The sequence below is a fragment of the Dermacentor andersoni genome, chromosome 11 (genome assembly GCF_023375885.2).
Source record: "Dermacentor andersoni chromosome 11, qqDerAnde1_hic_scaffold, whole genome shotgun sequence".
Classification (NCBI taxonomy): domain Eukaryota; kingdom Metazoa; phylum Arthropoda; class Arachnida; order Ixodida; family Ixodidae; genus Dermacentor; species Dermacentor andersoni.
This window is the reverse complement of record NC_092824.1, coordinates 89,151,359-89,162,590: the sequence shown is the minus strand read 5'-3', so window position 1 is coordinate 89,162,590 and position 11,232 is coordinate 89,151,359. Positions and strand designations below refer to the sequence as shown.

The 11,232-nt window shown below is 45.9% G+C and overlaps 1 protein-coding gene across 2 annotated transcripts; it reads right to left on the bottom strand.

Annotated features, from left to right (window-relative positions):
- Positions 1–1,468: 1,468 nt before the first annotated feature.
- LOC126517895 (U1 small nuclear ribonucleoprotein C-like) lies at positions 1,469–11,109 on the bottom strand. Of its 2 annotated transcripts, none has more exons than XM_050167714.2 (6): positions 10,924–11,109; positions 10,429–10,474; positions 9,831–9,939; positions 8,109–8,201; positions 3,549–3,686; positions 1,469–1,720 (listed from the first exon to the last, which is right to left on the bottom strand). In XM_050167714.2, exons 1-6 carry the CDS (start codon positions 10,929–10,931, stop codon positions 1,617–1,619), a joined length of 498 nt encoding a protein of 165 aa, XP_050023671.1. In that variant the 5' UTR covers positions 10,932–11,109; the 3' UTR covers positions 1,469–1,616. The 2 variants fall into 2 exon arrangements, with proteins under 2 accessions (XP_050023671.1, XP_050023672.1); XM_050167715.2 differs by having other exon boundaries at positions 10,429–10,471; positions 10,924–11,108.
- Positions 11,110–11,232: the final 123 nt, after the last annotated feature.

Below are 11,232 nucleotides of genomic sequence, written 5' to 3'. Positions count from 1 at the left end.
CGCTACATTGAAGTTCGTTATATCAAGGTTTAACTGTATATGCAGGTTCTTACGGTACTCCTCTGGTATCCTTTCACAATCCAAACACTTCCAAGACGGAGACTGTCTGATGAGTGAAATCTTTTTGCGAACATATTTTTTAAAACTCGACGAAACATAATATATACAGTCTACGCTCGTTACAACGGACCCACGTACAACTTTTGCATATAACGGACCATATTGCTCAACCTTAATATCTCAGTTGAAATCAAGAAAAAGAAATGGGCATAGGCAAGACATGTAATGAGGAGGGAAGATAATCGATGGTCATTAAGAGTTACGGAATGGATTCCAAGGGAAGGGAAGGGTAACAGAGGGCTGCAGAAAGTTAGGTGGGCAGATGAGATTAAGAAGTTTGCAGGGGCAACACGGCCACAATTAGTACATGACCGGGGTAGTTGGAGAAGTATGGGAGAGGCCTTTGCCCTGCAGTGGGTGTAACCAGGCTGATGATGATGATTGCTCAACCTATTATATTATTATTATTATTGCAACTAAGTTCGCTTCTTAAGGACCACGCAGGAATGGACTATTAGTGGCATTTTTTGTCAAAAGCAGGAGCATAAAATAGACTTTTGCCATGTCGACACGGGCTGACAACTGACAGCGGACGATCGCGGCTCAATGTCACGCACGCAAGGGAGGAAGGTGGGGCGGCAATGTGGAGAAAGTGCTCGCCCGGGCGAGCGCCGTACCTTGAAAGTGATCTGCGATGAGGACAAAGTGCGTGCCTGCATGGGTGCTCTGTGATGAATCTGTGATGTGGACAAAGTGTGCCCAGTGCCGGTATGTTCGTATGCTCTGTGCTTTCGACGTTTAGTTCGCGTTGAAGTGAGAGACAGCACGAAGGTCAATTCGGTCGCCTGCTGCTATTGCGCTTCTTCACTCCAAAGCTTTGACAGCAACTTTTCGCGCTCATCGAGCGAGATGTGTTCATCTTTACCTGTGTGCACGTGACACCGTACTTGTTAATTTAGTTAGTAAGTGAATGTTTAATACTATATACAGCCAATAAAACTACTATCCTTACTTCGCATTTGCATAGATGTCTATTAATTTGCTATCGTAATTGATGCTTCGCCTCTCGGGTGAAACAGCGACTTTGTTTTTTACTTTGGGCGTTCGTCACTCATTCTTTACAATAACATAGCTGCACATCGTGACCAAAGTTTCGGAAAAGATGTATTTAGGGGGGGGAAAAAAACTGCCATTTTTTGTTGGGTTATTGGGGTATGTTGTAACGAGAGTCGACTGTATCACTGTTTCCACGGATATATTGCAGTTGGAAGTTCGCGCTCCGTCATGTGTGTCCTTTCTTCTTTCCCGTAGTGCACAAAAACCTACATGCATGAACAAATAATATGGTGGAAGCAGACACAGGTGTTGACTTCTGACACATCCCAAGCGAGACTACGACAGCTATTGCTGTAAACAACAAAAAAGAACCCCTTTATTGTCAAACAATGCCACCCTTGGCACACGAGTGGTGCTGTGTGATCGCTGATGAAGTGACAAGAGTCCCTGGTATGTACAGATGGATTGGCGTGATGCAGCACACCTGTGATGACAGAAAATCACTTCTTTGGCACCCCTGCGACTAGTGGTGGTCGCATGGGGCCGGGCCCTGGCCCCATAGGTCCCATCATTGGCCCCATCGGTCCCATTGGTGGCCTCATGCCTGAAAAAGAAGAACATACCTTGGAGACTGCACTAGTATTACTTCAAACTGGGAAGAAACGACCATGCACTGAGTGTGCAAGGTATTTGGGAACTCAGCTCTGAATTACCATAGTCATTAACATCCTCATTCCACCTGTACAGCTGCTTATTTTGTCTTCACGAACCCCTGTACATCTCTTAAAGGCCCCCTCACCAGCCCCATAGCAAATTTTAGTTGTATGCTGAAAGTTGTTGCATGTCCTCTAGGGAGCGTTCTGCCGCAAAAAATTTTCTAATCAGCTCATTAATAGCAGAGATACAAATATTTCAGTGTCGTGAACCCATGATTTCAGGAGGTGAGCTTCGCTGCAAACATAAGACGCTTGCCCCGTCTAGCCTCTGCAAGCGAAATTCCTTCCCAGTGTTCTCCAATACCAGACCGGGGCTTTCATGCAGCGCGGCGCACTTCCGCTGAAAGCGTCGCGTGCGAGCAGTTGCGATTGTCTTGTTTCGCACAGCGCACGATTTTGCGCGCTGTGCACGAGGACACCTGACTGGCGGTGTAAGTCAGTGCTACACGAATACTGAGGCAGACATAAGCAGATCACAGAGCATGATCCTGCGCTGGAAAACGGTAGAAAATGACAGTTTCGGAGTCTGCGCACGCTACTGCATGACAGTGGGGACAAGAAGACGAAACGGAAGTACATCTCTTTTGCTACGGTGTGAAGAAAAAAAAAAAAAAAGAAATGCAGACATTCGGTTTCTGTGTTTATTTCTCTAAGCTTTAGTTCGTCTATTCAAGCAACATATTACACAAATAATAGATGTTGGCTTGAATAATTCTCGAAGTCACGTGTCACCACGAGTGACGTCACAGTGCGAACATGCGTATGTAGGCGTACTAGCACGTGTACGTTATCCTCCAGTTTGGAGCGCAGCAGCCGCGAGGAGAAGGGAAAACGGCATTTGGTTTGGAATTTCAGATCTTTCTGCGACATGTAGCGATGTAATACTTTGCAGCCACGGTCGTTGCCAAATCCTATTTCCGGGATGAGACAACTATATTACAGCCAATTAGTACTCGTGGGTGACCACAAGAAATTAGTGCTCTAAGTGGTCAGATGCCATTTCGGCGAATGAGGTTCTCCAGGAGGTGGAGGCCATGATGAGTGAGAACCCTGAAAAGGCAAAGTCAACAAACATACAAGCCTTCCGTGGACAATGTTGCTAGGCAGCACCCCTATGTAATGGATTTGTCTGCTCCGACAGGGCCTGTGTGACCCTACAGTGGCTGTCTGCGATTGTCTGGGTCCAAAATACCCTCAATGTAGCATCCTAGTTCCCAATATAAACCTGCTGCGCAGCTAAGCGCGGGGTGCCTTCCTGAAAGGGAGACTTAACAAAAAGCCACACATTGCTAAGTATTTGCTAAGAGCAAAAAGCCCAAGATCAACAAGCACCATCTAATCCAAGCATGCAGCCATAACCCGAATTCAATCACTAATTAAGGCTAAAGATGGTTTTATTCAACAGTCTTCGAAAACAGCAATAAAACTGCTTTGTTATGGTGAGTTTAGTGGGAAAGTTTTCAATCAGAGGACAGCATTCAAAAACGGGGAAAAGCAAGGAACGGAAGCACACTGCCATGACTAACAAATGGCATTCAGCACTTATGCAGAAAAGCAATAAGTAGCAGTACAAGCGATAAGCAGCGTACATAGACAGACAACCGAGGCACATTTACTGCATTGCCCAGCTTTCTGCTTTTGTGAAATTATTAATGAAGTTGGGATTGAAGTTGGCGCATGGGCTTCTGAAATACACAGAGACATGCTCCTCCTCACCTGGCATCATCATGTTGGGGGGCATCGGTCCAGGTGGTCCCATCATGGGCATGGGGCCTGGCATAGGTCCTGGCATGGGGCCTGGCATGGGTCCCATGTGGGGTGGCCCGACTAGCGGCATCCGCTGTGGAGGACCCGCTGCAAAAGAACATGATAAACCCAAGATGAGAGAGTGCCATGGAAAAGTTGCTTGCATTAGTTTGCAGGGATTGTATACGGAAGGTTACGCTAAAACACTTTGATAAAACCAAACAGAGTCGTCATGCCTCCAATGTCTGCTGCACACAGACCACAAAACATGATAGTGTAGTAGAGCGCCTGCAAATAATTGATGATGGAATACTCCTGTGATAGCGTAGTGCTCAGTTCTTTCACGACAATACACATTACACAAGTATACTCATAGTCACACAGGTTTGTCCACAATAAGTTGGTGGCCTGTAATTTGGACGTGCTCAATATAAAGACTGAAAATTGAAAGACTGAAACAATTAGACAAATGAAAGACTGAAAGACAGCATGCTATTCATTAATTAGGATTGTGAGCAAAAAAAGCAATGTTATTGCTTTGATACATCACCAGGGTCCCCTTATACTGAAAGCAGCATAGACTAGTCTATATTCAGTAGTCAATAAACTTAACATGCCCTAGTAACTGGACAAGCCAAGCCAACTTTAGTCATTAATTTGTAAAAGCTTGATTCGTGGTTTGTCGTGTTTTCGTCTATCTGTAGCTACAGCATAAGAATAGTGGAAACAAACGGACCAGGTACATGCATGCATACGTGCATGCAGAAACATGCCCCCCTTCTTTTTTCCCCTTGTATGATACGGTCACTTTGATAAATAACAATATAGTTATAGGGTAAATCCGTTATTTCTGACTTCTGAATATTTCGACTTCTAGACAGTTCTCACAGAGTGCAAAGTACCAGTTGGCAACTTCTAGGGTCAACAAGAAAATGTTTGCCCTTGAGAGTTTGAACTCGTGAGCCAATGTGCCATGATGGTTCTCAAGTGTTGGAATAGTGGGGGTATGTTATGCAGCTCAAGACATGCAGTGAGGCAATGAGATGCATCAATATGTGCATGCTTGCTTCATGAAAGGTCAGCCTGGAATTGCAGAGGGATGTTACGCGAGACAAAGACAGATTTGCTTGTGTATGGTACAAAATTTCTTGCAAGGTGACTGAACATAAACCACTTGCAAAAGAGAATGACAGGTTAAAACTGAGTTAAATTTGAGGGGTTTGAATGCAAGAACCACAATTTAATTATGAGACACAATAGTGGAAGGACTCCAGGTCAATTTTTACCACGTGGCGTTCTCAAACGCGCACCTGAATCTAAGTTCACACGCGGTTTCTTGCATTTCGTGCCCATCAAACCCACGACCTTGAGCTCAGCAGCACGACGCCATAGCTACCGAGCTACCACAGTGAGTGGAGAGAATTGTTAGTTCTGCTATGCTTCGTTACTTGCTATCAACACTTTGTAAATGCTGTCAACGTGTTGTGAAGGTACTTGCATCATTGCATTTATCAGAGAAAAAGTGGTTGCTCCTCGGCTACTGCCCGTACCTCTTGTTTGCGCTAAAAAGCAGGAGACCGTCTAGTTATTCAGTACAGCGGGTGGTTGCATTCTTAGAAACGTGAGCAAATTCATGGGTAGAGCATCACTGGTGCCTGAAGAGTGAATCATAAAGAAAGAAATTGAACAAGAGGGGACCCTCGGCAAAAACTGGCAACAGGAAACACATCACAGCTAGTGTTAATCCCATCTGTTAGTTGACGTGAGCATAAAAAAAGAAAAATGAACTTGCAGACGTTTAATTTCTTTTTATTCTTCCCCGCTAAAACTAAAAAGCTTTGCATATAAATGAACTTATACTTTGCGACTTATTTTTCTTGTGCCACCTAGCAACAAGCTAACGGCATGCCAGGCGCGACAGATGCATGCGCCATGCGCCAGACAGGCCACTGAAGCCAGCGAGGCCGGTTGCGCATGTGAAGTTCGCCTGTTCGGCGACCCGTCTCTTTTGAATGTAGTGTGTTTGTCAGGCTCCCGGCACATTCTTGCGTTCCTTCTGCACTTCGACACGGCACCACTGCAGTAGTGGACTACGGCAAGGTGAGGAACTTTGACAGTCTGCAATGCATTTCAAGCAATTTTGGCTTTTACGACACGGAACAAAGACTTGTGACGCCTTTAGCACAAGACAGCTCGGACGTCCTGGCATAGTTAATTTAAGTTAATGACTCGTACTGGGAGATATTCGCGATGCTTTCTATGAGCCCCAACATTATTATAACTTATTTCAGTAGTTTTTGGGCACGCTCACTGCACCTGGCTTTGTGATGCAGTTAGCGAAAAGCACCTCGGCCGTGTGACGCAGTTTTGGGTGCACTGAATCTTAATGGCACAAGTTTTGCCGCTTTTTATGACCTCGAACATTTCTGCAACTAATTTCGTTACTTTTTGGGGTACTTTCGAGGCACGATCGCCACGCCTGGGGTTGTTAAGCAGTTAGAAGAAAAAGCAAGCCAGCCATGATGACAGTTAGTTTGGCGTGCACTGAATCTTAGTGAGACAAGTTTGTGACGCTTTCTACGGCCCCGCAACATATACCGCAACATATACCCCGCAACGCTTGTTGAAGACACGACGAGCGATTGCCCAGAGTTGCAGAGATGGCAGAGATAACGCCTAGGAGCTCATAAACTAAAAACTCGAATGAACGACTGAAAACAGGCTTTGCATCCATGCATTTCTCTCGAGTGTGAGTAGAAGGCATTCTGCAAGCGTCTATCGTGTTCTGGCTGAGAGCCTGTGTTGTGACCGCTTCTGCGCATGCATTCGTAGCCTACTATTGCATCGGCTGAGGCCATATTGTTTTGGAAATGTGCAGTCGCCCAGTGCACTTGTTCGCTTAACCAGAAATGGGGGAATGCTTGGAATGAGTCAAGTATTTTCGACGTCATGTATGTAAAAGCGAACTGCTTTTGTTTGTAGTGTCACCCATTCACCACTTTCGCATGTTTCTCCTCTACACGCACTACAGTCAAACCTCGATATATTGAACACGGATATATCGAATTATTGCGTATATCGAACAATTTCTATATCACATGGAAAATCGCATGCATTTTTAATTCTTTATTTCGAACGGGGCCGGATGTAAAATGGGTATATCGAACTCCGCCGCCCCAGACCAAGTGCGCTCTGTTGACATGAGGCGAGCTTTCCCGCAACACTCTCGAAGATAGCGGCGGCGCGATTGGCGTTCCAGACTGCTGCGTACGACAGCTGCCCACATAGGTTGCGCCGAGGGCGCCATTTGAACGTAGCAGCGTACACACGCGGCGGCTTGGAGCCAGCACGGCCGCCTCGATCATGCGCGCACGGCGAGGCTTGCCCCCGCCGTGCGCGCGTGATCGAGGCGGCCGTGGAGCCAGTTGGAGCGCTTTGTCGGTGCTGAGCCACACATCATGTGCATTGCGGACTTCGTTGGCGGTGACGACAGCACCGGAACAGTGGCGGAGTTAACAGACGTGGAGATCGCGGCAGAAGTGACTGCTGAGCGGCCAAACGAAGACGCTGCCGAAGCTGATCCAGCAAGCGCTGATGTTGCCCCGCTCCCGACTGCAACTGAGGCTGTAGCTGCTTTGGCCGTTGTACGCCGCTACTGCGGCGCAATAGAAGGCACTGGACTGTCTCTTGTGGACCGTTTGGACTATGTAGAGGACGCCGTGGTCAAGCACGCGGTTGCCAATATGAAGCAGGCTACGCTGCTTCAGTACTTTCAGCGAACTAAATAAATACTTTGAAGCTTCATGTGAGTATCTATTGCGCCACGATTGGTTCATTGATTGATTTGCGCTAGTTTTTGACGCGTTTTCTACGTGATTTTATATATCGAATTCTGGCTATATCGAACTATTTTGCGATCACCGCGCTGTTCGATATATCGAGGTTCGACTGTATTTCTATAAGGGCTGAATACCAAAATGACACATGCTTGTAATTTACTTTTTTTTGGCTTACGCCGTTCCATGGAGCTTCGTACGGGAACTACTGTTGCTTACCTGGTGTCACAACGGTGGATAAACGCACAAAAAGCCTGGAACGAGCACTTATATAGAGTGAAATAAACATTTCCTGATTTACAAGGCGTTTTGCATCTACTCTATGAAATTCCATGTGGCACAGATTCGACAAAGGCTTGTAAAGATCGTTCGCAATCATTTTAATAAAATAAATCATTCTGCACTAAGGCCGCTGCGATTGAGCAGCAACAGATGACAATTGACAAGAACTTTACTGGAGTGTCCTGAGGAACTTTATTGTGCACTGAGTAGCACAGCTGGTGTAGCGCATGATAGCTGGGGTTCAAAACGCGCATGCACAAAACCGAAACCGGAAGGTGTTAATCCCATCCGCTTGGTGCGCTACAGACAGTTCGACTGTTGGGCTCTATGGGAGTGTCCGCTCTTGTTGAATGTCTTTCTCTAAGAGTGAATCCTGTAACACACACACACACACTAGAAGCAGGTGACTTACGTTGCAGCGCTGCTGGTGGAGGAATCATGGCACCGGTTAGAGGCTTGGCCTGGTACTGGGAGGACTGGATCTTTCCTGCCTTGAATGCCGCCGCTGCAATATAGAAAAAGTTTGTGAGCACAAAACACTGGTACAGCTGGTCAACCTGTAATGTCTGTGCTAGCATGAAGAATGGGATATGCAAGACACATATAGGTGCTTTTGATTGTTTGTTTGCAGTGTGAATGTCAACCTTCTTAGTCATCCAGAAGTGTTACAAGGCACCACTTTCCCATTAACAGAATGCTGGTGCTGAATGGCTCCAGTTAGTTGATGAGCAAAACGAGAACAAGGTGAAAGCAGGAACCAACATTTCGACAAGTAGACTTGTCTTCTTCAAGGCCTTGAAGAAAACAAGTCCACTTGTCGAAACGTTGGCTCCTGCATTCACTTTGTTCACGTTTTGCTCCATCGTCTTGAATTTCTATCTCCCGCATTCCCTGTCTTCTCCAGTTAGTTGAGGGGCACATGACTGGCGAGACATCCTCAATTTCTGGGTTGATTTCCGTCGTCAATCTCAGATTCGAGGTCAGATGAAATGACACAATCCTCCGACTCACTGCTGCTTGAGCCCTCGATAAAATCAGCCACAGATGCAGCGGAATCGCAAGATATGCAACTCTGACGAGTGCGCGCATGTCTTCGGAGCCCATTAAAAAATAGCGGCCAAGCCGGCAAGAAACGAACTCTATAAGAAGCAAAAGTTTAGTCCTACTGTGTCAGCTGGCGCAGTGTGCGAGCGGTGCAGTAGGTCTCAAAAATGGTGTTGCAAACCATTGTTAGCGGGCTAACGATGCCCAAAGGGCATGGTAAGGAAATAACTAAAGAGACACTAAAGAGGAATGCTAAATCAGTTTAGATTGATACTGAAAAAATAATTAACTAGGTCCAGCCAGATGCCTTTAACAAGCACAATGTCACGGTGAGATGGTGACAGGAGAGCTTTCACTGCAGCACTTTCACTTGTCTTTCGTTTCCACACTTTTTCTGTCTTACCATACCTCTACTCATGGTAAGTGTGGCTTCACTGCTACTGCAGAAGCATATATACTAACGCAATTGAATTTATTTTTACTTTTAGTGTGTCTTTAAATGCATACCTGCCGACCTGTGATCTTTTAAAAATCGCACAAGTCCCGTGGACACGACAGCACAAGGGGAGAGGAATAGGATGCATTTTTCTTTTTAAGTTTGTCCCAAACATGCACCACCTTCTGTGAGATATAGACACACTACCAATGATGATTTTCCTGTAGATGCAGCATACATGAGGTGAAACTGACAAGCAGCACATTGCTTTTCAGACCGCGACTTCTTGCTGTTGGCTATTTTGCCTGTTTCAGGAACTGGTCTGAATAAACTTCCTTGACGCTGGTACCTGTCTGGCGTTCTTTTACTATCAGCAGATTCCCTAGGGCGCAGTCGGAGACAGACAAGCAAAGCTTTTTCACTAACATAACTTATCTTTCATAAAACTTGAAGTGCACATAATCATGAAAGAAGCCTATATTCGTTGACTTAATGGGAAATTTGAGAGGGTTGGCAGGTATGTCAACAGACTAGAATGCAAACCATATGTTCGCTATCACCTGTACTGAGGTAACGAAATTGAATAGCATCAGCAAGTCAACCTCAAAGCTTTACATAGCAGAGCTATGTAATCTAGCATGTGTAGACACTCACTTGTGGCATCAATGAGGTTCTGTGCCTGTTCCTCCATCCATTTCTGGTAGTAGAACTTGACGTTCTCCTTGTGCTTGCGGCCATTGCAGTGGGTCTTGCGCACCGACGGCTAAGCAATCGTGAGCATGAACAACAAAGGTCAGTACATCTTCCCAGAGTTAAGCACATGTCTGGCCACTGCAATACTTGGTAACACCAGTTAGTAACTGCAGCAACACTTCCTTGACGACCAAATTAAGCTCTGCTCGTATGTCATTTTTATGAGTAACAGTTGTAACAAACAACTTCTAAAATTTCAGACGCGAGATAAGACAACAAAGGAAAAAAAGCAACGTTAACTCCCGGATTAACAGAACATAATCTGATTCCGATTATCTTCGGCAGGTTTGTTTACGAGCTTTACATCGCCGCCCCGGTGCAAGCAAGTGGGCGGCCACATTTATTCTCTTTTGAAACAATATGGCCGTGATGCCATACACATCGAGATAATCGGCTCGTTCATCAGTCAACGTTTTCAACGTCTAGCCCAACGTAGGCTGCAGGAAATCTAAAAGCCACGCGATCGAAGGCTCTGGGAGAAAGCAGGACGACCACTTACCGAGTCGTGCGTGAGGTAGGTGTCACAGTAGTCGCAGTAGTACCTACAGCATGTGAAAATGGGAGACAAGAACATAGAACAAACGCAGCGAACTTGCCTTTGCACAAATAAGCAATCGCAGATGAAGAGAGTAAACGTATCACCGTAATTTACCAAACATATCTATAAGAGGCGTAGATCCTTCACCGCACTCAGCCTTTTATCGATTGTTTTTACCGGAATGGTCCCGAAGGCAGACAAATAAGAGAGAAAACCATGCGCTCCGAAATTTTTTTGGCTCTCCGTTACCTACTTTAGGCTTAAGCCCTTACGCACCGCTAGCTTCGCCCCGGGATAGAGGAAAAGGAAACTTAAGTAAAGTGCTTTACGCAGCAGTTGCAGCAAAGGTGTAGGGACTTTCGTAATAAATCAATCTCTTACGGTCTGGAAAAGCAGAGAAACGAAACAAAAATATGGTTAGCACCCTTGGATAGGGAAAACTTGGTCAATGCTTACTTCGGCATCTCGACCAGGCGGCCTCCTCTTCGGACTCGCGATCACACTGTAATGCCAAGACAGCAAACAATTCACTGCCGTCTCACATAACAGAGAACGGCAAAGGCTTTCAGAGTTTCGCCTCTGGCAATAAATTTCGCAGCCCTAGTCCACACTGACGCCTTCACCTTCACAACTGCAATCGCGCCTCAATCAAGTCAATGATCAAGCAAACGCACATCGCTAAGCCGGTTTCCGTTTCCTGTGAGCGCTGCGTATTTCAAAAGCTTTGTTCATCGTGGCTTTGGCACGCCTTGGCTATCCTTGGCA

Excerpts from the sequence above, each read along its gene's own strand:
- LOC126517895 (XM_050167714.2), bottom strand. Across the intron at positions 8,202-9,830 it reads GAACCTCATTGATGCCACAA|CGGCGGCATTCAAGGCAGGA; the intron begins GTGAGTGTCTAC and ends TCTATATTGCAG. Across the intron at positions 1,721-3,548 it reads CCCCAACATGATGATGCCAG|GCATGAGGCCACCAATGGGA; the intron begins GTGAGGAGGAGC and ends CTTCTTTTTCAG.